The 26,359-nt window shown below is 50.8% G+C and overlaps 1 protein-coding gene across 3 annotated transcripts; it reads left to right on the top strand.

The window, feature by feature from the left end:
- Positions 1 to 511: 511 nt before the first annotated feature.
- STK40 (serine/threonine kinase 40) lies at positions 512 to 25,975 on the top strand. 3 transcript variants are annotated; one of them, XM_075114758.1, is made up of 12 exons: positions 512 to 647; positions 8,021 to 8,133; positions 10,185 to 10,304; positions 11,271 to 11,356; positions 11,860 to 12,003; positions 13,001 to 13,228; positions 14,068 to 14,120; positions 17,115 to 17,230; positions 21,011 to 21,155; positions 21,527 to 21,646; positions 22,664 to 22,748; positions 23,547 to 25,975. In XM_075114758.1, the coding sequence occupies exons 3-12, from the start codon at positions 10,193 to 10,195 to the stop codon at positions 23,763 to 23,765; spliced, it is 1,308 nt and encodes a 435-aa protein (XP_074970859.1). In that variant the 5' UTR covers positions 512 to 647; positions 8,021 to 8,133; positions 10,185 to 10,192; the 3' UTR covers positions 23,766 to 25,975. The 3 variants fall into 3 exon arrangements, with proteins under 3 accessions (XP_074970859.1, XP_074970860.1, XP_074970858.1); XM_075114759.1 differs by having other exon boundaries at positions 537 to 647; positions 7,820 to 8,133; XM_075114757.1 differs by lacking the exon at positions 8,021 to 8,133 and having other exon boundaries at positions 540 to 647.
- The last annotated feature ends 384 nt before the right edge of the window (positions 25,976 to 26,359 follow it).

Raw genomic sequence — 26,359 nt, 5'->3', positions numbered from 1 at the left:
CGTGGGCTTTGCAGAGATGCCGCGACCCCGCTCCCCGCTCGGGACGGGAAGCCCGGAGCGGGCGAGGGCCCCCGCGGCGCGGGTGGCGGAGAGCGATGTGCCCGGCCCGGGGCGGGGGGAGAGCGGGCCCCGGTCCCCCAAGCGTTCCCCGTGCGGCCGCGGTGCCCCGGGCGGAGCCCGGCTGCTGGGGGCGGGGCCTGCGGGGAAAACACCCTCCTCTCCTCCAATCACGGCGCGTTCGAATCTCCCGCGAGCCCACCAACCCCTCTTAGCGTCTAGCGCAGGCCGGAGCGGGAGCCAATCTGCGAAGGGAGTCATCCCGTCCCAGCCAATCAGCCTTCGCTTCTTGCCCTCCGCTAGTCTCTGTGCCTCAACCAATCAGTCTGCCGCAAATATCCCCTCAGCCCCCGGCTTCTCCCCCAATCGCAGCCGGCGCTGGCTCGGCTGGCCAATCAGCGCCGCCCCTTTCTCGCCGCCATCTCCGCGGCGGCCGCCAGGAGGCGGGCTGGCGGCGGTGGCGGGGGGCGGTGGCAGCGCGTGCGTCACTTCCGTTGTCAGGCGGCCGCCGCCGCGGAGCGGAGCGGAGGCCGCGGCCGGTCGTGGGGCTGCGGGAGGCGCCGGCGGCCGCGCCGGCCCCGGGGCCATGGGTGAGCGAGGACGGGACAGGTCGGGGGTGGGCGGCCCGGTACGCCGCGCCCGGGAGAGCCCCGTCCCTGTGCGGGGGCCGCGCGGAGCCGCTTCGTTCGTGTTCGTTGTGCGGCGGGGCCCGGCGAGAGCTTCGCTGCGTGGTGCCGGGCCGGCGGGTTCCAGGCCGTCCCGCGGGGCCTCCGGGCGGTAGCGGGTCCGGGTCCCTACTCTGGTGTCTGGGCGCTCTCGGGCCTGCCGGTGCCGCCGCGCCGCTCCCCACGCGTGTGTGCCGGCCTTGGGGAGCCCTTCCCGGGGGGCGGCCCGGCCGGTCCGTGTGCTGCCGGTTCACCGGCCGCTCGCCAGGACGGGGTGGGTTGTGCATCGGGCGGGCGCGGCCGGGTGTGAAAACGTCGCTCGGTAAAACTACTTTGTAATTCCCGTCCCCGTAACGGTGCCGGGGGAGGGTCGGGCTTTGTTGACAGCGTGGCCGTTCTCGCAGCGCCCTGGCGGGGCGAGCAGCTTGTGTTTGCGGCTGATTTCGCTTTCAGTCCGGGCAGGAGTTTCTTGATTTAGTAGTTTCAGACTGTGTTGCGAGGAGGAGTCTCGTGTGTCTCGGCATCGAGTAGCTGAAGGTTGTACCTCCGAGGAGGAATGAGTAAGACCATAAAGTGTCACAGCCGGAGCCAGCTACGGCAGCCTGTCCCGTCCTCCCGGTGCGAGCTTGCCTGACGAAGATAAGGAGGCACGCCTTGGGATTTCCTGCGCTCAGCCCCTGCCTCTGTTACCTGTCAGCTTCGGCTCCGGCCTTTGGGAGCTTCAGTACATGAAGAGCGTTTCGTGCCGCAACACATGAGAGCGTTCAGGGTGTTGTACTGCTGTTGGAGGGAGCCCACGGTATGGGCTGTGATCCCGTCTCCAGTGGGACAAGGAGCAGAGGCTGGTGCCCGGTGTGGTGGGGGTGAGCTGAAAAGGTCCCCTCCCAGCCCCGCCACAGCCTCAGCTGCCAGCCTGGTGAGGGAGAACAGGCTCCCTTCGTGGCAGAGGGGGCTCGAGTTGGGCGTAGGTGGAGGGCAGTCGGCTTCGCAGGGTGCCCGCAGCCCAGGCCGCTGCAGCTTGAGGGACAGGGCAGGGTAAGGTTCACCTGCTGGCAAACAGCCCTGGGCCGGTAGCGGTTTGGGTGCAGGATGTGTTTCCCCGAGGCTGGAGTGTTTGTGCTACATCCTTTTATTGTTTCTCTGTGGCATCTGTGCTGATGGTTTGGTCACATAATCGCATTACTTAAAAGCACCCTCATGTTCAGCTGCGTTTTATCCTCAGGATATTACAGAATCATGTCCTTTTGAAAACACACCGAGGGAAGCCGTGTAGGCACTTAGCTGCTGTTTGATTAAGCACAACCCTATTGATTTTGCCTGAACTGCCCACTGTGCTTAGCCGAAATAAGGGATGTGTTATTTGCCTGCAGAGACTCAGCGGTGCTCTGGGCTAGTACAGCATGCGCCTCACTCGTGCCTGGGAGCTCTCCAGCTGGGAGCTCTTGCTAGACCAGAGGAGGCTTCATGCCCATTGTAATTTTCTATGTAAAAGGCTTTTTTTTTTTTCTGTTAGCTGGGTACGCATTTGCAAGCTTAGTGTCTGTCAGTGTGCTTTCATGCGACAAATGATAGTAATGTTAGCATGGCAGTGCATGTAGATAACTTAAATATATTTCCTTCTATCTCGTTAGGGCTAGATGAGTAGATTATCATTAGAAACAGCAACCGCACCTCGCTGTAAAGAAAGTGTCAGCACGTGTGTGAGTCACGCGATAATATTGTGCACATGAGGAAGGTCCTGCTGCGGTGGATTTGTGGAATATTAAGTGTACATAGTAACATAAACTATAAACAGAAAATAAAGTCTCGTCGTACGGTGCGCATCTCACCTGGTGGTGATTTTAAAGGTAATGACTGCCTGACTTCACGGGAGCAGCCCAAGGTCGGGAGCTCATGCCCTGGGCTCTGTGCTGGGAGGGCGATACAGTCTCGGGTGCTGCAGTTGGCTTTCCAGACTCTTCCCCCGCGCTGTGCCCTGCTGTAGGCGCCCCTGCTGTGAGGGGTATTGGGCTGGAGCGGGTTTTCCTGGTGGACGTGGCCTGTGCTTCAGCATGAAGGGGTTAAACTGAAGTTGGTGTTTGTGTAACTGAACAGGGAACTCCCAGAGATGAGTCCTAGGCTATCTCATATGTTGATGCATCAGAAGGGTTTAAAGAAAGCCCAGCTTGTTGCTTGCTTGCACTGTAATTACGTTGCTGGAATCCTGTGCTTCATAGTTTCCCCAGCTGCCTGGGGGGGCTGGGAAGGAATTTGCTTTCCCTGATGCATGACTTGGACTGTGGAAGCCTTTTTTGTCCCTGAGAAGTTGGAGATTAGCCACAGCTAGATGTGGGATGTGGGCAGGGTGTACTGGGGTCCCATTTAGCGCTACGGCCTCTCAGGTGGTAGCTGTGCCTTGCTCCCATACCTGGATTAACTTAGTCAGGAAGCTGGGCTGAGGAAGGAGGTTTTCTAGTGGGTCAGTTCAGCAGGGGCTGCCAGAGGTGTTCGTGTCTCCCAGCTTGCAAAGCACGGTTCGCTCAGCTGGGCGAGGTGCCTTCCAAGAGCACGGGGGTGCCCCAGTCCCTTGTGCTGCCACCAGTGCTTCGGGATTCTTCCTTTTCCTTTGGTCAGAGAAACTCTGCATCTGGTTTTGAGCGAACTTCTTGCTTAGGGAAGAAGCTTGAATGAGTCTCCGCACGTTTCCAAGAAATCTGAGTCAGGGCTCCTCTGTTTCTGGAGAAGGCTTTCCTTCCCAGAAGGGCTCGCACAGCGGTACATGGGTTGCGCTGGTGGCTCTGAGTCATCTGATGGCTTTTTTTTTTTGTTATTACTTCTCTTACAGAACAGTTAAACTTCCAAAGCCTTTGGTAAAGTTAATGTTCCTGTAGAGTGAATCTACCACAGTGCTTTGCAGTGTGAGGGGAGCCCACCCCAGCTGCGCCTGGCTGCAGCAGCATCTCCTTCCTGCACGCCTGCTTTGCTTGGGATCTGCCCGGCAAACGTTCCCTGTAATCCCCCAGCCAGTGACTCCTCCGCAGGCCTGGCTGATCCAAACTCCGCCTGTTCTCAGGGAAGCTTTTCCAATGGGAATCGAGCCTCTGTACCTGGGAGCGCTGATGACTTGGGTCTGAGCTGTCCCTAGCCAGGTTTGCCTGGGGAAAGAGTGTGGCAACGCTCTGGGATTGCTGCTTTTCGCAGCGATACCGACCTGCTTGTTCCTGTGCTGGGAAGCTGGACCATACTCAGTTTTACTCATTTAGTGTTAGTGTTCACGTCGGTTTTTAGGTCAGGTCCAACATAGCTTTTTGTGAGCTGGAATTTGCCATGAGCCAGCCTTAAATGTGAACTTTGATTAATCATCACTGATAAATACTGCTTAGGTTATTTAGGTGGTAAGAAGTACACCCTGGTACTGCTCATTTGAATGAATGTTTTTTAGCTTCATTTTTGCAAAAGCTGTGGCCTGTGCTGGCTGAGAGAAGAGTGGACAAGATGAACAGGACAAAACCCTTTGGACCGGGTCTCCAGCTTCACCCCAAACGCTGCAGCATTGGGCTCCCAGAAGAGAAAGCTGGGCAGAAACGCTGCTGCGTTGCGTGGCAGGTCTTCTCCCGTCTGGGGTGGGAGAGGGATAATTCACAAGCACAGGGCAATACCACGCTTCCCGGGGCGGCTGAGCACCCGGCAGGCCCAGCTGCAGCGCCGCCTCTCCGCCGCGGCGGTTTCGAGCCCGGTGACGGAGCCCGCGGGGAGCGGTGATTCATTTGTCCTGTGCGCACGCCTGAGCCGGCAGCCTGGCAGCCCTGCCTGCGACTCCCGCGCAGCCCTGTCTTGTTTCCACCTGCAGCATTTCCAGGTCAGGAGTGACGGGCAGGTCTCGGGTGCCGGGGTGCTGATGCCAGGGCAAGCAGAAGCAGCCGCAGCTCAGCTCCTTTGGTAGCCTGGGAGCTGCCCCTGTGGCACTGGGCTTCCAGAGGCAGGTTTCTTTTAATGGTGGGAGCTTGTCGCTGGAGGAGCTTGTCCTCTGTAGCCCTGAACTTCCAGCAGGTGCTGGTGGGCTCAGTCATCTGCTGGTGGTTCCCAGCTGCCAGCTCATCCCATTGCCTGGCTTGCAGAGATCAGCTCGCTTGTAGCAGCGGGGTAGGACACCTTCGGGGTTGCCAGTCGTCACACTGAAAGTGTAAATACCAACTAACTTGTTTTGCCTCCTTGTTGCAAGATAAAACAACAGAAAGTGTTGTGGAGGTTGTATCAGCTGCTCCAGTGTCTTAACTAGTTTCTGTGCTGCTGAGTAATCCTGTTAACGCCCCAAAGGTACTTTTTTTTTTTCCTGCTCCAGCTATTAGCTGTGGCTGCTGGCCTGCAGGACCTGCTTGTTCTTTAATCTGAGATGAAAAGGTCAGTTTCCTCCGCTTGTTTGCCTTTGTTGTTATGCTGGGCACTGGAACATCATGCAGTAATTTGGGAATTAGACAATTTCCTTAAGCTACGTAATTAAAAGACGTTACATCTAGGTCTCCAAACTATTTGATTAATAGTTCTATTGAAGTCATAGCTAGCACAGTAAGAAGCTTTAGACACTTCTCCAGTAAGACGTTTGATATATTGCATGCATCACATTAAAATTAAGTAATGAATTTTTGTGCTAGACTTGTAACTTCATTTTCTGTGGGAGAGAGACCGTTCTGTTACAGATGGTGGGACAGGGAGCGGGGGTGGTTCGATTCAGTTTGTACAGTTTGGTTTCTGGGGGAGGGGGCAGTGAACCCACTGCATCAGTATGTAATGGTCCTGTCCCTGGGATGGAGCGCTTTAAGGGATAAGCGGTTTTGTTCTGGTTCTTTGCAGAAATGTTGGATGCTGTCTCTTGAGACTGATCCTGCTGATGTTAAAATGATTTTTTTTTTTCAGTCTTAAGAATTGGAAAGTCCCAGCTGTCTGGGGCTGCCTGTATACGGAGGCGTTGCTGCAGGGGCTGGGGGTGCTCTTTGCCCTTGCAAGGCTTGCCACCTCTCATGGAAATGTTCTAAATTCTCAAGTTTGGGCTATTTTAGATCTCATCTCTGCTGCGGTGTAACCAGTTTGTGTATGAGAGACTCCACTTACTGCTCGTTGTGCATGAGAAGGAAATCCTTGTCCGATGCAGTAATCCCCACTGCGTGCTCTGAGCAAGCCTGTCCTGGGAAGGCTCTGCTGCTCTGGTGGCACTAGCAGCAGGGCACAAAGCAGCAGCTCATTTGCTGTTTGAACGCGTTAGGTGGAGGAGCAGAGATGCTGCTGACGTCCCCCCAGCTGGGCTGTGCGGGGCTGGCAGGGCTCCGGGGGCTGGCCGTGCCCGTGGCGAGGCCAGGGGTGCTCCAGGGCCCGCGGGCGGGGTGGCAGGTGCCTTCAGCAGATGCTGCTCGCGGGACGGGACCCCCATCTCGCACTGGCTCCCGCTCCAGGTCTGAGTGCTAAGGGCTGCTGTGGCCTCAGGTTTCCGCTTACAGCTGCAGAGTTGTTTTAAGCCGTGCAGTTTACTACAGCTTTTGTCTAAAACTTATTTAAAGCTTGCTCTTCCAGGATACAGTTCAGCTGTTGGTGCCTGAGCAATACCAGCTTCACGTTGCGAGTATCTGTAGTAGTGAAGCCCCTTGAAATCAGAGCCTTGTATCAGCCCAGCTCTAGCCAAGGTGGAATGAATTCGCAGGTAGAAAACACCCGCCGGCTCGGCAGGGAGGGGGGAGCCTCCTGTATGGCTGCTCATGTTTAAAGATCTTTGTTAAACCCTGTCTCAAAATAGGGCTAAAAATGGTATAGCCTAGTGGATGGCCGCTTGTTCTCCGGGAGACTTACACAAGGAAGCCCATGCCCTTTTGACCAATTTCCTTGCTCTAATCGGGGTTACACAATGTACAGAAATGGGAACAATCTTCCTGCTTTTTCACAGCAGCTGCCCCTGGTTTTCTTCCTTTTGCTCTGGGACCTTCCTTCCATCCGACCAACCTTCATTCCAGTCTCAGAGGAACCTGAAGTGCTCACGTGCAAACCCTCTGGGTGCTGCTGAGGCCCCCTGAGATTTCTGGTGGGCTCTTCCCCCCTCGTGGTGCAGCCCAAGCTGCAGGACCTGAGTAGGGAGCAGGGATATTGGGTAGACAGTGCCGTGAGTGGCACAAGGTTGTCTTTTATACTTGAGTACCCATTTATGTTGGTGTTTTTCTCAGTTGCTCTTACCAAGTATTCTGTGCAGGAGCTGTGATATTTAAGTTGGTGGATGTCCTTTAAGCAGCGGTAGGGCTGGGGCACCTCCGCTCGCTCTGAGCGCCGAGACGACTCATACCGAAAGCGCTGGCTAGCTGGTGCGTCGTCAGCGCGGGTCTGCCTGACCTGCTGCAGGGTCCTGCTGCCTCGAGCAGCCTCTGAACACTGTTTATCAAAGTATGCATGGCTTCAGGACTTTAATTCAGAAAGATCTTTAGTGGTCTTTGCAGATCCCACAGGACCAGGTGATAATACTGCGTTGTGATTTGGGTGGTGTTGGGAGTTTGGCTCCTGCATCCCAAATGTTCCTTTTGCATTTATAAGTTGATCTACCTGGATACTGGTAAAGTAAACCAGGTTGGATTAACAAATGTGTAACACGTGCAGTATCTGAGGGTGGAACTTCAAGCATTTGGTAGAGGAGGTATAGATTCCATTCTGGAGTGTCTGGTTTAAATCCTGAATTTCCCCTTTTAAATGGGACCAGATGAACTATTAAGCAGTACTGAATTTCAGTTGAATTAGTTTGATTATTTTATTTAAGAGGCTGAATATAAATTGTAAAGAGGAGTTAATTTGCAGTGGGGATTTGATAAGAATAGATTTCAATGTATTCTTCTTTGCCTTTTGCAGAAATTGTCCAAACTTTAAGCGTTAACGCTTACCGTGATTAAAAATTACTTCCAGTGGTGAAGATTCTGTTGTGGTGCTCTTGCTAACTTGGGTGTATTTCAAATACTGTTAAAAACAGGCAAGCCAGTACCATGTGGTGGAGGTTAAAATGGAGAACGTGTTCGTTTCTGCTCTGAAGGTCTGTCTCACATCACAAAATGCCTTTTGAGATTGTTGACGCTTCTGTTTGTCTTGCTGTGCAGGGCCAGGTATCTGTGACTCTTTCGGGACTGAACTTCAAGAGCCCTTTTATTCTCTCACCCGAGATCACGACCTTCAGGTGCTTTCTAAGCTGAAATATACAGAGATGTTTCAAGCTGCAGAAGTTTTGGTGCATACCACGTTATCGTAATCAAGAATAATCCAGATCCACAGCATCAAGTGTATCTCGTTTCGCATTACAGAGTCCTCGACCTTTCGACCATCCAGCCTTCTCCAAGGTGATGACTCCTGTCTCCTGAGACGTTGGAAAACCTAGTTTGGAAGAAGAATAAAGATACAGTTGATGCTGAACTACGTGAGTCCTCAGATTATTTTGTTTACGATAACGCCGTTTGCACCAGTGATTCCTATCCAGCTCGGATTGCACAACGGTCATTATCTCAGAGTTTCTGTGCAGTGGGGTTTCTCCAGTGGAAATCTTACTCATACGTTTCCAGCAGGGATGATGATGTTGCAAGGAGCGGAGAATTTTATACGGCACAATCAAATATTAGGTCAGGGATGCGGAATGAACAGAACAAGGAGCATGTGGGGCTCAGTTCTGTTCAAGTGGCTGGGCCTGGTAGCGCTTCTCTGTCGGGGATGCAAACGGCTGGCGGAAGTCGGTAGTGCGGGGACGCAAAGTCTGCTGCAAGACTTCTCACCTTATCTCTCTTGCGTCTCTCATCTTGGTGACGGGTATTAATGATGAATTAATGCAATGAGATCACCCTTGTGTCCACAGAAGGGGTGGGACTGCCAGAGGGTGAACTTCATTCAAAGTACGGTGATTTGTCAGTCTCGTACCTGGTGAAATACTGGGACTTTTTTAAAACGAATAAGTACAACCCAAAAATATTTTCCCAGTCTGCTGTAGTAACCTCTTAGGGAAGGCTACCAGGGCTTGGTTTTGACTTGCTCAGAGTAAGCAAACGGATCTGTGCTTAGCTTCTCCTCTCCCCTACCCCCTCAAAAAAAAAAAAAAAAAAATCTTTGAAATGTTAGAGCACAAACACTTAACATCTAGATATTTGTGAAAGTCTTTGAAACTATTTTCCAAGAGATAAAGGTGAAGAGGAGGTGTATTGGAAACAAAGCTTCGGTTTGATGGAGCTGACTGATGCTTGCAGTGAGCACGTAGCCTGTGAAGGCTAGCCTGGCAGCCATCACAAGGGTGCTTTTCCTCCTAAAATGAAACAAGACTTTTCTTTGGGGAAGAAGTGTTTTAGTTGCAGAGGCTTGAATTTATTTGGCCTTTTAGGTGCTGGTTCTGCAATACGGCCTCAAGTGCTCTTTAGATTTCTGAGCAGCAGAAAATGCCTATTGGAAATCAGACTCTCTGCAACACCTGAATAAGTAGGAATTAGTCAAGCTTTTAGTTGTCTGTGCTGAATTGGAGTGGTGTGTGGACCTTGAATAAATACTTGGATGCAAAGCATGAGATTTGCGTTTAATAGATTAAATTGTTCTTTGCATGGAGTGGTGGTGCAAGAGAGCACATGTGCTGGCACCGCAGTGTTTCCTTTCACTGGGCATTCCTTTCATTGCCATTAAAGGCAGGTAATAGTGTGTTAATTCTAAACAAAGCATCACCGCCTGCGCGTGGAGACAGAAGTGATAGGGTTTTATATGTTGGTCTCAGATTTCAGGTGTTCTGCTCAATCCAGCTGCACCGGATGGAGATAGATGGAGACATCATTAAAAAAGTTAGAGCCTAAAATGGTACAAGGGGTGGGGGGGGAACAACTTCTTTTAAGACTAAAATTTTTTTTTAAAATCATTGTTAAATTAACTGCAACTCCCAACAGCCAACACGTGGCGGACTTCTATGCCCTTGCTGGGAAAGGTGAAGGATATTGTTCATTTCTATGGTCAGTTAGTTTTGTGTGTTCTTGGCTATTTTTGAGGAGCCTTCCAAGTTACTTGGTGAGCTGGCTGCCGTTCCCAGTGCGAAGTCCTCAGTGAAGGAACCCAGAGAAGCCCACAGGCTGAATCAGAAGTAGACACCCATACAAAAGGATAACTTAGGCATTTTCTTTCAGAGTTTTTTGGAATATGTTAATTTGCAAACTTGTTTTTGCTGTAAAACAAGCTTCAATTATTTTGACTTGTTCCCACTATGTCTCTCAAACAACTGTTCTAGGAAATGTTGCTTTGAGTAATGAGGCTGATTTATACCTTCAAAAATGCATTAAGCCTCCAACCCACAACTGGTCTATCAGTGATGAGCCATAGCTTTTCTGTAGAAATGCAAGTAGGCAGAGGCATGAGTGCATCAGTAGGTGAAAGCCTTCCAGTATGAAATAAGGGATGGTATAAGAAATTAACTCAATTGCTCATCAAATGTGATCTTCTTTCTCTTTCAAGAGCCAAGGATGAAGCGGCGAGCATCAGACAGAGGAGCTGGGGAAACATCCACTAAGGCAAAAGCTCTTTGTACAGGGATTTCTGGAAATAATGCCAAGAGAGCGGGCCCTTTTATACTAGGTAAGCAGGGAGGGTTTTCTTCCTCAGTTTTCAAGGTAGCTACTGATTGTAAAACTGAAAAGAAAAGGTGCTGTGAAATGAGGCAAAGCAAAGGTGTAATTTAGCATCTTACCTCAGAGTGCAATTCACTTGTAGCAGAGCAGCAGCCCTTGGAGCTGCTGCAGCTATTCAAGCTAAGGAGATTTGTAATGCTAATCTAGCAAGGCAGGCATGGCTTTTAAGATAAATATAAGCCTTGCTTTTACCCCTTTTTTTCAAACTACATTCTTAAACTTTGTTAAAGAGCAAATTCATTCAAGGGGCTTTTTGGTTAGAGCTCCGGGGAGATGTTCAACCCTGCTTGCCTGGAACGTGCCATCAAATCAGCATGTAGGCAACTTAATGAGGCACTAGTGGTCCTTTTAAGTGGTATGTGCCAAGGCAAGACCACTCTGCTGCCTTTTGAGAGTTGCTAAAATAGGTGTTAGTGCAGAACTTGTTATATAGACTGTCAAAACCCTGATGGACTTCACAGTGGAGACCAATAGATAATCAATTGGAAGCCGAATGATGTAAACTGAAGAGCGGAGACTGTTAACTTGAAATTTCGACTAATCTGTGTACCTGAGCAGTCCCTGCAGAGGTCCGGGGGTGTGGTAGTAGCAGTTGCGATGGGTGTTGCTAGTAAATGTAAAAGCCATGTGGTTCAGGCATGCAGAAATTTGAATTTCTGAAAACAGCTGTGCCCTGTGTGGGCTGTTGTTAAATGTTTCTCCAGCGAACAAATGAAACGTTGTCCAGAAAGGTTTGAATTCAGTACCTTTTTTTTCTTTAGATTGCAATTTGTGGAAATGCACTTAGTCTCCTGAAAAAAAGGAACTTAGTTTAAACTAATGTAAACTGCATGACACTTGCATACTGATGTAACCCTGAATTAGTCATTGCTGCTTAAAGGAAAACAAGTCTGTTTTTGCTTTGTGCTGTTAGGTCCACGTTTAGGTAACTCCCCTGTGCCAAGTATTGTTCAGTGTTTGGCAAGAAAGGATGGGACAGATGACTTTTATCAGCTAAAGGTAAGCAAACTGCAGGGCTGCCAGATCTTCAGTGCTCTTTAACTTTAGCTCTCGCGACAGAAGTGCTTGCACTAGTGCATGGTGCAGGCTGAACCGGTGTGCTGTCAGAAATGGCTGTTGGAACTTCCCCTTGGCGGGGCAGTTCTGCCAGGCGTAGATCTGGTGTCGAGATTAGCCCTGAGACGAGGCCTCTGTGGCTGCTGCGCTGTTCTCCTGGAGCCCTCTGATCTGCTCTGCTGTGCCTGAAATGGGGGTGGGTCCAGTGGGGAAAAAAATCACCTTGGATATTTGCAAAAAGCCACCTGAGCAGCTTTTCTGTGTTAATCAAGCTCGTGCTATGCATTCTGCACAGATGTTAGTTCAAATGGGCTTGTGGCAAGTATGCAAACATCAGAGCAGTTACATCAGCTGCTAAACACATGTGAATACCTAAAATGTGAGAGAGGTTTTGGGGGCATCTGGGTTTTTCTGGGAGCTGTAAAGGTCTTTTCCCTTTTCCTAAGATTCTCACCTTAGAAGAAAGGGGTGATAAAGGAATAGAAACCCAGGAGGAACGACAGGGCAAGATGCTGCTGCACACGGAGTATTCTCTCCTTTCCCTGCTCCACAACCAGGAAGGGGTGGTTCATCATCACGGGCTCTTTCAGGTACTGCTGGTCACCGTCCAGGCTGGGGGAAATGCCAATAGTTGCTATCGGCTTGAGCCACTTCTGTTTAATGTGCAGTTCATGCCGACCCCATTCTTGTGCATAAAGAATTACCAGCACGCTGCCGAGATGAAACGCTGCTGCTGCTTCAAACAAGCACGTTTGTGGCAGTTTTTGAGGGTCAAGTGGGATGTAATAGATTTTGGGATTTGGGAGATGGAGAATGTTCAGAGATGGGACGGGCGCTCAGTAGCATCCCCTTCAAGTAGAAAAATAGCTGCTTCACTGGCAAATTAATTTGTGCCCATAGAGCAGCCTTTAGAACTGAATTTGTGCTTTCCAGTCTCTGTACTGTTTTATGATGGCTTGTAAGAGGGGCCAAATTGTCAAGAAACTCTTTCAGCCAGCAAAGCTAGTCTGTGCTGATCAATGTCTCATGTGAGTGAATTGCGCTGCTGTCAGCACCTTCAGAGCTGTTTGTGGATGCGATGGGCTGATAGGAATTGCTGGTTTGGATGTTGGTATTGCCCTGCTTGCTGGTTAAATATTGCCAACAGACTTTTTCACTTGAGGCCATCTGTACTATATGTTAAACAAGCCAAATGTCCAGCTCGACTGTGTCCTGTGTAATGTTACGGCAGCGCTGCTAATTGTGTCTTAAGATTTCCTTTCTCATTAATGTGTTAGATCCCTGCTATTCACAGTCTGTGTCGCTGTAGAGTTTTCTAGGTTTTGTTTAAGGGTGTCTGTGTGTACCTAAATGCTATCAGTGCTGACAAATGCATATAGTCGAACAGCATAGACTTTATCTGGCTTCTTTAAGTAGAGATCATGTATCTTTTCAAAATCCCAACTCGGAGCAAAGATTGAGCACTACGATTGCATTTGCTCACTTTGAGATCACCATGTAGTTATTTATCCTTTAGTGCCCTGTATGTAAGTACATATGCCCAGATAGCTTCCCTGAACTGTTGCTCATTTGTTTGCCTCCCTCTAGGACCGAGCTTGTGAAATTATAGAAGACCTGGAAGCCAATAGAATGGTCAGAAAAATGAAGAAGCGCATTTGTCTCGTGTTAGACTGTCTCTGTGCTCATGATTTCAGTGACAAGACAGCAGATCTGATTAATCTGCAGCATTATGTCATTAAAGAGAAGAGACTCAGTGAGCGGGAGACAGTAGTGATATTTTATGATGTGGTACGAGTGGTAGAAGCATTACATAAGGTAAGATCTTTGTTATCCCTTTCAGCACTGGAAGACTTTTCCCACGTTAGTATAATAGATGCTTTAAGACTTCCTTGTGCAGGCAGTGGCAAGGTTGCAGAGCATGGGTATTTCAGCTGTTTCCCTGTAACAGTGTTCTGCATTAAGACCTTGTGTCATAAAAGAGCATTCCCTTTCCCTCCTCTCCCCTCAAGTTTCTCGATGATAAGGTGGCATTTGTTGACTGTGGAGAGAGGCCAGCTGGACTAAATGCAGATAAGGTGAACTACAGTGTTCCTAACCTCAGAAAGGGGTGGTTGAATTGGAGAGCAGAGGCTAATCTTATGCAGGAAACACTTCAAGCTATTTCCTTTTGAAGCAAAATGAATCACAATGTAAGAATTGATTTCTGAGGTCAGCACCTCACGCTACAAGTTTGAGATCAATGAACTAGAAATTACTGTAACAGAAGTAGTTTCTGCCGCTGTTTGACTTCTTACCCTGTGACAAGGGGACTCCCATCCTTCCTCGGCAGAGCAATGAAGCATATACCTTTTGAGGAAATGCTCATCACGTTGGTCTTAGTGGGCACTCAAGTTTCAGGCCTCTTAGTTTCAGTTAAGTCTGTCTTTGCATTCAAAGTAGCAAATTTGCTTGTTCTGTGCTTCTGACCAGAGTCAAAAATGAAGTGCACAAAGTACCCAGGAGGCAGCCTGACTTGAAACCTTCATCTAGGTTATTTTGGAGAATGAAGGTGACATGATTTCAGAAGATACTTAGTGCTTGTGTCCAAGTATTGAATTTATACTTCTATAACAAATATGCTTGTGCTCATGTTGTACTGTTATATAATTTTACAGAAGAATATTGTGCACAGAGACTTGAAACTAGGAAACATGGTGCTAAACAAAAGGTAAGTCTGCTGGAGAGCTGCTGTTCTGGCAGTTGTCGTATCGTACCCTGAAGTAGGTTTGATTGGAAACACAATTGAAGGCAGCGCTTGTTGAGAGTGGTCTCTCGTGTGAGAAGGGTGAGGGAAATGGAAGCAGGCTGCGCAAAAATACCAATCCAGTTCAAAGCTGTAGGAGTTCATCTCCAAAAGTGGAGCCCAGCCTAGATAGTTCACTCTTCCACCAAGATTAGTGACCCCGTATCAGCACTTCTTTTTGGATTCTAACTTCTGAAAACTGAACCTTACAGTAATTCAGAAACCTGCAAGAGAAATGCTTATTTATATGTACATATAAACAAAAATATAAAATGTGGTAAGTGGTTCTGTTCACAGAATTCGCTTCCCATGGTGCTAAAGGAATCCAACACTGCAGTCTGTACTGTAATCACAGCAGTGTTAAATCTCTGACTGTTGTGCTGCTGTGTTTTTGCTAGCAGTAAAATATTTACTTATCTAAACAAAAGCTCTTCTGTCTAGTCTGTATTTGTTTGAAATAGCTTCCTTGTTCCCATCAGCTGGTTTGATGCAACCCTCGGTTTATAATGCACTGATGTCCAACATGTCTTGGACGCTGTGCAGGCACAGGAGGACCCAGCCCGCCCGGAGCAGAGTGAACAGTGTCAGTGGGGCAGGAGTTCAGCACGCGTGAGAGGCAGCTGGTGGCAGCGTGCGCTTGGCTTGGTGGCTCCTTGGAGTTCTTTTAGTTGGCTTGGGTTGATAGTTATTTAGTTGGCAAGCTAGTTCAGATACTCTGCTCTGTCCTTCAGTATTACATTACTGGCTAAATATTTTGCACTAACTTTGAGCATGAGTGGAATTCATTGTCTTTTCACACTGTCTGGTTTCCTGTGGAATGAATAAAAAACTGGAAGGCTTTAGGTCTGCAGGCTTCCAGAGTCTGTACAAAGCACGCAGGTTCACCGTGCTCACAGCTTTTTTTCTCCCCCCTAATACTATTTGAAAGCAAACAGATCTTACCTACTGAGGTTGAACTTCTTGGTTCCTCCACACGCACTCACAGAGCAGCTGGTGGTTTTCAGGGCCACTGGTAAGTCGTTTCTATAGAGCTGCTTTAAGATAATTCTCTTCTGCTTGTTTCTTTGATTCTCCTTCTTGCTAGGAAGGGGCAGACAAAGGTTGCTGCTTTAAAGGAGCCACCCAGAGCTTCCCTTCTTTTCTGGGCAAAGCGTGCAGTGGAGCATCCCGCTGATAGAGCTGCTCACGGGGCCCCCACTGGCAGGAAAGGGGAGGTATTTGAAGCTTTGTGAACACGCTTGCCAAAATCATTTTTTTGTATTCCATGCTATGTTTTTGCTTTTTACTATCAAGACCATCAGCTTTGGTGAGGAAAAACTGTAGCCTCTACAGCAGTGAGTCATATGAAAGGGTGGGTGAGGCGTAAGAATAGATCACCATGGAGAGGACCAGTCATTTGGGCTGATCAGAAATGTTTGTTCTGTTCCAGCTGTGCTCACAAGAGAGCCGGGTCTTTTCTGTTGGCGGGGGAGTGAAGGTAGCTACATGTCACTGCAAGGTCCTCACCAGGCATGCTACGCCCTGGGCTAATGAAGACCCCTCAGACGTTGCCCCCTGCGAGATGCGGATGTTAAAGCCTCGCAAGGTTTCCAGTTAGTCAGTGCAGTAGTTGGATGATTACAGATTAGGTCAAATTCCAGTGACTAAATAAAACCAAGCAACCCTGAACTTTTTTGTGTCCTTCAGAACACTTTGTCTTTTAAATCTCTAACAAATCCTGCGGATTGTTATTCAGCCAGGAAAGTCTCTTGACAGTTGAAGCTAATACTACTTAAACACAAGTCTGCCTTTCTTACTAATCAACTCTCCGTTGCCAACCCACACGTGGTTTTATTTCACTTGTCTGTTAGATTTGCTGGAAATACTTTTTGGTTATTTTGACTGACTTAATTCATGCTCTCAAGCTCTAGTTGTGTAATATGTTTCAAGAGTACAGAAATCTTCTAGACAGTGTTTTTCTATTAGTCCTTTAAGTTGTACATTAAAATCCAAATTATCCGAGTGACGTGGAAGACTAAATGGGGTAGTAATTTTGTAATGAGCTCACTTTCCCTGGAAAAATTCATTAACTGGAGCTGGCAGTACCATAGGGAAGCAAGGGTATCTTAATACAGAAACTGCATGTATCTGCAGTTCTCACCTTTCTGAAGTACAATGGAGGAGGCTTTTTGGATGTTGATTAGACTTTCTCTGTTCTGCGTACTTTCATGTGAAGAACAGGCAGATCAGGGAAATCTGCCGCCAGACTCCTGCTGTAGGACTGTTGGGTAACGCAGAAGTGGTTAAACTGAATCTGATAAAAGGCCCTGTAGCTCATCTGCTGGTGACACATAAGCAAACAGTGCAGAGGGCAGGCATGGGGCAGCCCTTCCTGTAGGGTATTTTCCCTCATCTTCTCCACACAACATTTTCTGGAAGCTGCCTTTAGAAACGGTAGTTGGGAACTGAAGCAGAGAATCAGCTGTTAAAATAGACTACATAATGCTCATGCCCTACAATGGCCAGCAAGGATGAAAGTGCAGGTCCTGGTGCTGTGCTGCTGGCGGGGTGCTGTCAGTCTGCTCCTGGGAGGCTGGCCAAAAGGCGGCCGCGTGGCTGCCAGGTGGGCGAGCTACGTGAGCACCCTGTGCTTACAGCCGCGCTCACGCGGGCCGCTCAGGCTGGATGTAGGCTTTGTCCGTAGCTGTAAGAGAGATTCTCTTACTCCCCTTGTAAGAGTCTTGCAAACCACGCTGACAGGTGCGGAAGCCTTCCCCATCAGGGTGGACTTGATCTTACAGCTCTGCTTGCCTTTTCCCAGCACTTCAGGCTTCCCAAAAAGCCCCGTAGAGACACCTTTCTTTGCGTGTTAACTTCCTCTGTTCGTGCTGTTTGGCTCGTGCGGGTCTTTGTTCACTGACGCCTTCTGATTCTCCCCAGGACTCATCGAATAACCATAACAAACTTCTGTCTCGGAAAGCACCTTGTGAGTGAAGATGACCTGCTGAAAGACCAGCGAGGGAGCCCTGCCTACATCAGCCCAGATGTGCTTAGCGGTAGGCAGTCCCCTTCAGCCCTCACTCGGGAGTTCACAGCCCCCACGCTTAATGCTTGTTTCATTTATTTGTGGCTCTTGACAAGAAACTAAGTTCTGCTCCCATACGTAACCTGTCTCCTGTGAGAGCCTCTTAATTAGGGTCCGGTCATGAGAGCTGGTCTGTTTTTCCAACTGTGGAGGTGTGAAGAGGAGGAGTGAGTGTCACTTTTTTCTTAAGGCTAGTCTGAACTTCAAAGCTAATTAAATACTCCCTGCCTGTTCCTAAATAAGTCTGACTGCAGACAAGATGTTCTGTTTCCCATGTCTGAATCTTGTTCCTGAGGCTTCACTTAAGCTGCAGGTAAATCCCTAGGCCTAAGAGGCAATCGGCCCAAATCCCACCATAAAGTCAGTTTATTCTGGCCATACAGTAAGAGGAGCAGTTGCTGCAGCTGCTGCTTGCTTTGAGAAGGGAACTGTCGACCCTCTGGGTGGCTTCTGGGTCGACTGAGAGGAGTTACTTTAAAGGAATGGTCACACCAGGCTAGATGAGCAGTCAGTTTGGGCTGTCTTGTCTCCAGCAGAGGCCTTACGCAGAAGTCTGGCAAAGAACAGCTCTCCCTAATGTCCTCCCACCTTTTAACTGTTTCCAGTGCATGGGACTTTCAGAAACAGATGGACTTTCATCACTTCAGGAGGTTTCTCTTCCATGAGCTTTAAGGTGTGCTACTGCACTAGCTTTAGTGCCGGCAGTAGCTGAGTAGACAGCGGTGGTCCTGTTTGTCAGTGTAGTGACTGAGGCATCGTTTTGGGGGTTTGGTTTTTTCTTTCTTCTCACCCAAGCGAGCTGGACTAGTGTCGAAGGGTGCATTTACAGCTGGGACTGTGCACCTGAAGCATCTCTCTGCGTAGACTGCGGTCATACGTTAGCTCATGTTGCAGAGTACTCTTTGTGAGCACAGCTAGAATTCCCTTTGGGTGGAGCTGAACCGCAGGATGCAGTCCAAGATCACCCCTAATGCATCCCACCTGCTAAGGGTTATCCATCCACAGGGCCAAACTAGCCTTAGGACGATGGGAAACTGCCTAAAACTGTGGACAGTAAGTCATCAGCACCAACTGTTTCCTGGACAAGTTGGCAGTACATTGTGCGTATAGCCAGTGTGAAAGCCAGAATCGTTACCAGTCTGTCGCATTTGCTTATGCGAGGATAACCTCTAGAATACTGAAAACACCTCTGAAGATTCGAGTTATTTATTTATGGTATCCCGAGCTATTGTATTTCAGAAATGCCCTCAGAGGGAGCTAGTCATGATATTTCCAGACCTAGTGGCCTCCCCTCTGTCAGTTTGTCAGGTTTACAGCAGCAGCAGGACATGTAGAGCGCTTCTGACGTGATCTGCCAGGCAGGTTTGAGGCTGCTTCCCTCCTGGGCAGGACTAAGCCAGGAAGGGAGCAGAGGCAGGCGGGGAGGTGGAACAAGTGTTTTTTGCAGGCCTTTCCTGTTCTGCAGGATATCCTGAGGCCCCTGTAACCAGATGGATGATAGGAACCAACTGCTCTGCAGGAGCTTGGAGCAGTTGCAGCGCAAGTGGCTGGTGTTTGGTAAAGGCTGCATGGAGCTGCTGCTTCCTGCTCGTCCAGGGTACTGTTCTGTCCTGGACTTCAGCCCTGTTACCCTCCCTGCCAGCACAGCTCGCCCGCAAGCACCCGCATTTCTTCTGACAGCTCTCTTGTTAGTGGATTGACTGGCCTGTCTGTTGTCCACATAGCACAAGGCGCTGAACAGGCTGTCTTTGCTGATTTCTCTGACAGCTGAGGCTGTTGACCCTGCAAGGAGCAGCCTTAGTTACAGGTCTGCATCTTCTGTAGCACCCCCTGGGCTGACCTTTGGGTTCAATCGCGCTGCCCTCCGGCTCTGACGTGTATGAATAGCCCTTTCCCATGGGTGCCTGTGCAGCCTGATCCCGTGCTCTTGAAAATGCTGTTCCGAAATGGCTCAGTCTGCAGTTCTGCTCCGAGCATCGAAGGAAAAGTTACTTGAGGGCATTCCAGGCTTCGCCACCACCTTCAGACTCTGAGCATCCCTCTGTCTGTATTGCTAATGCTCCTGTGCAAGAGGAAGCTAAAACACCTGAAGAATTAATCATTGTTTTAGGTCTCCAGAAGAAGCTGTCTTCTGCTAAGAGATGGCTTGCATTTTATGGCTGCTGAAATGTCACCGCAGGAAAAGCTGGAGGAGGAGGGAGAGGTGCCTTTTTTTGAACATATAAAGCAAAGAATAATTAGTACAAATAACAAATGCTGCAGCAGTGACTCACTGTGTGAGTCAGAGGAAGTCATTCCCTCAGTTCTGTGCTGTGGTATAGCACTGGAGTTTAATTTTTGTGACCCTCATGCATGCTGGTGCTTGCTGATTTATTGTGCCATCAAAGGGCCTTTAAAGCAGCATTTCCATCGAGCGGCTCCCAGGGTGTGCTGGGGCTGCGGCAGCTTTTGGGAATGTCCCTGCATGGGGGCGCACCTTCCTGCTCCCTCCACAGCTTCCCGGCAGGCTTCGGTGGCCATGTGCTGGGTCCGTCCCGGAGGCAGAGTCCCATCTCAGTGGCCTCAATCTGAGCCAGCCCTGGAAAGTCTTGGCCTGCACTTCCATGCAAATGACCGGTGCAGCCCAGCTGGTGCTGTTAGCGTAATCTTGGGCCAGTCTTCACCTGAGGAGCACTTACTCTTCTCAGGGTTTCTTTCCTGCCTCCCTTAAGTTCTTGTCTCCGTTGACCTGGACTCGCAGCAAGGTGCCTCTGTGGAGCCTGCAAGGCTTGGGCTCCCGGTGGTGACAGTCTGCAGGGACGGCGAAGGGCAGCGAGGTGGGAACTCCAGCTCAGTATGCAGTGGTTCTCTCTGATCACATCAAGGCTGTTCAGCGGGGATAGCCCGGCTCCCTAGGGAAAGGGAAGTGGCCTGTGCGGAGATGAACAATGTGCTTATTTGCAAAGGATGCACCTTTGAAAGAGGTTCTCAGTGTCTTGCGGTAGGAAGCCTTGAGCATTTTGATTAATGCTTAGAAAAAAGGATCACATGCAGAGGTTGCTTCAGTGCCTTTACTGCTGGTGGTGGGTGCAGAGGTGAGCAGTGTCACAAAGCCTGTTGCTTTTCATAGAATCATAGAATCATTAAGGTTGGAAAAGACCCTTAAGATCGAGTTCACTGCCAAGTCCACCACTAAACCATATCCTCAAGCACCATGTCTATACTTTTAAATACCTCCAGGGATGGAGACTCCACCACCTCCCTGGGCAGCCTGTTCCAATACCTGACAACCCTTTCGGTGAAGGAGTTTTTCCTAATGTCCAGCCTAAACCTCCCCTGATGCAGCCTGAGGCCGTTTCCTCTCACCCTGTCACTGGTGCCTTGGGAGCAGAGACCAACTCCCCCCTCACTCCAGCCCCTCTCAGGCAGCTGCAGAGAGCGAGAAGGGCTCCCCTCAGCCCCTTCTTCTCCAGGCTAAACCCCCCCAGCCCCCTCAGCCGCCCCCCAGCACACTTGTGCTCCAGACCCTGCCCCAGCCCCGCTGCCCTTCTCTGGACACGCTCCAGCCCCTCAAGGCCCTTCTTGTCCCGAGGGGCCCAAACCTGAGCCCAGCATTTGAGGTGGGGCCTCCCCAGTGCCGAGCACAGGGGCACTATCACCTCCCTGCTCCTGCTGGCCACACTATTGCTGACACAAGCCAGGATGCCATTGGCCTCCTTGGCCGCCTGAGCACACTGCCGGCTCATGTTGTGTCTCTCCTTGCTCTCTGCAGGACGGCCGTACCGTGGAAAACCCAGTGACATGTGGGCGTTGGGTGTGGTGCTCTTCACCATGCTCTATGGCCAGTTCCCTTTCTACGACAGCATACCTCAGGAGCTTTTCCGCAAAATCAAGGCTGCCGAGTACACCATCCCTGAGTGAGTACAGCCTGTCCCGGGGAGGCCTTCTCTTAGTGCCTGTGCAGGCGGCACTCTGGGCCTTACTGGGACAGCCAGAGCTGGAGGGGCTTCAAACAAAGCCCCTGAGGGTCACTGCAGTAATGAGAACAAAGACTGTGTGCAGTAGACACCAAGGAAGCAGTAGTGGAGCTGGGACATCTTGTGCAAAGGTGAGAAAGGCCCCATGCTGCAGGGACAGGGAATCAACCTCCTGGTTAATTCTGGGGTGTCTCGCTCAGAGCAATGGTGGCTCCTCTAGTTCCTGACCTGTGCTCCCAGCATGTCCATCCTGCTGCTGCCGCCTCTGCCCACCCCGTGCACTCGGGCTCACCACGTGTTCTCTCTCCCAGGGATGGACGGGTCTCAGAAAACACTGTGTGCTTGATCCGAAAACTGCTGGTTTTGGATCCGCAGCAGCGCCTGACAGCTTCTGAAGTGCTGGATTCTCTCAGCTCCATCATAGCATCATGGTATGTGCAAGAGGAGAGAGACAGGAACATGGCGTCTCTGGCCGCAGGCTGTGTTATTCCAGCTGCAGCCAGCAGACTGCTGCCAAACAGGACACCAGAGGATGATCTGAGAACTGCAAAAAAGTCTTTAAATCCTGTGTCTCAACCATTGGTGTCTGCGGATGGATACAGCCGGAGTGGCCTGTACAAATGCTTGTCGTTGTGACCAAGGTTGGAGTTTGTAAAGCAATAACATTACGAAACATTACTGGGGTGCAGGAGGGCCTTTGCTGCTGTGGCCACTGCCTGCTCCCCTGATTTGATTTTTAAAGAAAGTCTAGTGGTCAGGAATCTCTTACATGTACAAACAGCTGCAGCCAAACGTGGACAATTCCTGCAAACAGATGCAGCCAATGCAGACACTTCCTGCAAGCTTGTAATTAACACTGCATTATCTATTAAGTAAAAGCAGGCATGAGCTCTCTGGAGGGGAAAGGCAGGAGATGCCATTACAGATGGGAACACTACACGTGCAGGGTGGGGGATGCCTTTTGAGGGTAAATCTGGCTGCAGGACTAGCATGAACCAACCGGGATGAGATTCCAGTAGCACACTCCAGCAGAAATGGATCCTGGCGGTGTTTGCTTGGTGCAGCCCTCCCTTGTCAGCCCTGTGACCTTCTGTCTGTGCTGCACAGCACGCCTGGGCAAAGTTCTTGTGCTGCCTGTTGAGTCAGCAGGGAAGTCTGTGATTTTTGGAGCTGTGGCTGTTTTCTCTCCTACCTATGCAAGAGTTAGAGTTCCACATCCTGTTTAAGAACAAAAAAAAGGCAGCTCTTGGGACTTCAACATGATTTTGTACCAGGGAAACTGAATTTGCTGTAGTAGCAGTAGCTGGTGTGGCATCCAGACAGCGCTGTGCCATGCTCCGGTGTCCAGCCATGGCCAGCCAGGCAGGATTGCCCTGGCCAGGGTGTTGGGTGAGGGTGGGAGAGCCGGGGCCGTGCTGCGGGTCCCTGACGCTGTGCTCTCCCCCCAGGCAGTCTATGTCCTCGCTGAGCGGCCCTTTGCAAGTGGTGCCAGACATCGATGACCAAGTGGCTAACCCTGAAAACCCCCAAGAGGTAGGTTTGCCCTACTTCCCTTTCCATGGAACAGCTCTTCCATGCCCCTGTGCCAAGTCTGTAACGGGGAGAGATGGGAGCCCCTTCTGGCCCCTGCACTGTGAAGGGAGGGTGGTGAGGACCCAGCTGTGCTCTACGAGGTGGCCGAGTCCATCGCAGTCCTGTGCAGTGGAAGGAAAGGCCCATGCTGCTGGGACCAGGGGTCACATCCAGCTGGCGGTGCTGCCTGGAAGTGAGCTCGCTGGCCCCGGAGCTGGCTGAGGGGCAGCTTGCTCCTCTCCGAGCAGCCCTCTCTCCCTCGCACACAGCTGAGAGCTCACATGTGCTGGGAGAGCTGGGAGGAGGTAGCAGCGTTGGCTCAGGCTCCCTGGTGAGTTTTGCGATGGGAGCAAACATCCTGTTTGCTTGCCAGTGCATTTTGTGTTGGAAGTGGTGGCTGGTGACCTCACTGCCTGGGGACAGCCTTGTGGAAGCTTTTGCCTGTGACGCTGCTGTCAGTGTTGCCATCAGAAGTCCCTCCGCAGGGCTCGGGGATGTGAGGACTGGGGTCAAACAGCTGCAGCCCCTGCATATCTGGCAGGGGTGGGATGAGCTGCATCAGGATAGAGCCACTGGGGTTTCCAGACCTCTGTTCCTGGTGGCATTAGTGATACATGGGGAGTCCTGCCTGTATGGCTGGCAGCAGGTTCAGTTCTTGCATTAAGACTCCAGTTATGCCACGGGAGCTCAGGACCATCAGAGAGGAGTTGTGGGACCATTGCTTGCTGCTGTGGCTCTGACGGGGTGGTTCTCTGGCAGGTGAAGGTGACGGAGGAGTGCTCGCAGTACGAGTTCGAGAACTACATGAGGCAGCAGCTGCTCTTGGCTGAGGAGAAGAACACCTTGCATGAGGCCAAGAGCTTCCTACAGAAGCGGCAGTTTGGGAACATCCCCCCAGTGCGACGCCTGGGCCACGACGCCCAGCCCATGAACCCTTTGGACGCAGCTATCCTGGCCCAGAGGTATCTTCGGAAGTAGCTTCCCACGCATCCGAGAGCACAAGCACCATCCTGCAGTCTGCCTTTCACGTCGCCTACTACAGCTCAACAGCAATACCAGTGTCCCGTGATGGAGAATAATGTAGCAATTCTTCTGAGCTCTGTTCAGGGACACGCACTCACACTCACTCTGGAGGGAGAAGACTTTTGAAAAAGCTAGTTTTGGAAGCAGCAACCTCTTGGCATCTTCTGGAATCTGTTTTTTAAATCGAAGCCTAGATGACTAATCTGCTTTTAATCATGACTGTAATCTACCTCTCTTGTCTTTTTAACCATGCTGTTCTCTGGATCGAGCAAAGCCTATGGGAAAGGAGAAGACTACCAAGGGTGAAGCTGGTTTGCTGGCACAAGAGTCACGGCTGTGCAGTACGGAGAGTCGGCTGATTGCATTCGCTCCATATGGTTTGAATAAGCTTAGATTTATCGGGGTTTCTTGAAAGAAAGAATTTCCTGAAACCTCCCACTTCCCTTCATCTGCATCAAATCTTTTTCTGCCCTTAACGTGCCGCCCGGTTTGGCTGTGTTGTCTAACCCTTGGTGGCCGTGCGTGGGCTGCAGCGTGCCGAGGCCTTTGTGAGGGGCACAGACAGCCGCCCGGTGACGCGGTGTGACCGGGGGCTGCCGGGAGAGCCTGGCCTCTGCCTCAGGTGAGAGTCGTCCTTGCAGGCGATCGCTGCAAAGACCGGCTCTCGTCTGCAGTTTGGAGGTTTTGCAGGACTCGGCCTGGCGTGGCCTCTGACCTCTTCCCCACCTTTCACTGATTCTTTTAGTTTCATAAGGATATATGATTTAATCTTATTTTTCAGTAGCTTATCTAAGGTGCAGTTAAAATTGCATTAATTCTGATTTAGCATTTTCACACTTCAGTTGTGGTACAGATATAATATATGAGTTATAATGTGAAAAAGCTTCCCAAAATAATCTGCCTAGAATTAGGAAGGGGCTGGCTGAAGTCTCTACTGTATTTGTTCCCTAGCTTATCTTGCCATCCCACCCTCGCCACGCAAACCTGGGGCTGCCTCTGCTGTCCCTGTGGTGCTGAGGCGGGAGAAGGATGTCCCGGTTTGTCACCTAATGCCACTAGAAGAACATTTGCCTGTGCTGAGAACAGGAATGATTGTTTCTGAGCCTCATTTTGTGAACTGGATGCCTGTCTTGCCAGATGAACTGTTCTCACACAGAGGTCCCAGGGCTCACAGTGCCTCAGCCAGGGTTCCTGCTCAAGACGGGCTCTCCGGCTGCCTCCTGCTCCTGGCTGCTCCCAGCCCCGCAGCAGCAGCTCCAGCATCGCCCTCTCCTGCCAGCCTTGCGCTGGGCACAAGGAGCTGTGTGAGCAAGGACGGGAAGGGTGGCTGTGGCCTTGGCTGTGGGCTCTGGCCCTGCTTTTTGGGGTCAGCTCTACCACCCTGGCGAGCGCGGGTAGGGAGCGAGTGGCAGATGTGTTTGTAGCGTGTTGCCTTCTCTTGCCCTGGGCTGGGGAAGTGGACTGCGTCTAGCCTGGGCCAACCTCCAGGTGTCTTTGTGGGGACATAGGGATTGACCTGAAACTCCTTGGCAGCATCGGGCATTATGTCCTGCCTGTGAACTCGCAAGAGCCGCTTGGCAGCGGGCAGGCAGGGAAATATGAACACTAACACAGACTAGAACAGTTGCACCAACCCCAGCCAGCTGAGCCAGTAGCCTGAAGTCTTAGCCTTATTTATTTTAAAGATGGTAGGTCTGTCCTGGCACTCCCTGCTGTGTGCCTGTCACCCCCCCGTGCCACCAGCAGCAGAGCAGGGACCCCCAGCCCCTGAGCACCCCTGGGGCCCACAGCCCCAGCTGGGGGCCTGCTCTCTCCATCTGGTTTTTCTCCTGTCTTGCTCTCACCTCTTTATTTTTTCTTTTCCCCAAAAAAAGTTAAAGCAATATTCTGGGGACTCTGCAAGGCTGTATCATAGGCAGTGTTCTTGCGCACCGGTCATTGCCAGTAAATCACACTTGTATTAAAGCGAACTGGAAGAGGGGGTGGTGCGGGGAGGGCAGGAGCGGCTGGGGGTGCGGGCGGAGGGGCCGTGCTGCGGGAAGGAGCCTGTTGTAAGAAAAAAGAAAAGAAAAAAAAAAAAGAGGAAAAAAATTTGTATAAAGACATTATTTTTGTACTACATCGAAACTACTCCTGCATGTCGGCAATAAAACTTCATAGCGGTAGCCCGGCGCGCAGCAACCCCGGGGTGGGGAATGGGGCTGGGAGGGGGTGGGGGGAGACACATGGGAGGGTGCAGGGGGATGGGGTCCTGCAGCAAGAGCAGCCCCAAAGGCACCCGCACCCCTCCACTGCCCCAGGGGTCCCTGGCTCCCCTTGCCAGGTCCTGCTGGGGGCTGAGCCCCGGAGCTGAGCCAGCGGCCCTGGCAGAGCCCACCCCTCCAGGTCCTGCCTGGGAGGGTCCCTGGACCACGCGACAGCCTTGGGCCAGAGTCATGGAATGGTGTGGGTTGGGAGGGACCACTGAAGGGCAACCAGTCCAACCCCCCTGCCCTGAGCAGGGGCATCTTCAACTAGAAGAACAAGTATGGGACACAGAGCCCTGTGTC

Source organism: Phalacrocorax aristotelis, chromosome 20, assembly GCF_949628215.1.
Source record: "Phalacrocorax aristotelis chromosome 20, bGulAri2.1, whole genome shotgun sequence".
NCBI classification, from domain to species: Eukaryota; Metazoa; Chordata; class Aves; order Suliformes; family Phalacrocoracidae; genus Phalacrocorax; species Phalacrocorax aristotelis.
This window is presented reverse-complemented; position numbering and strand designations above follow the sequence as displayed.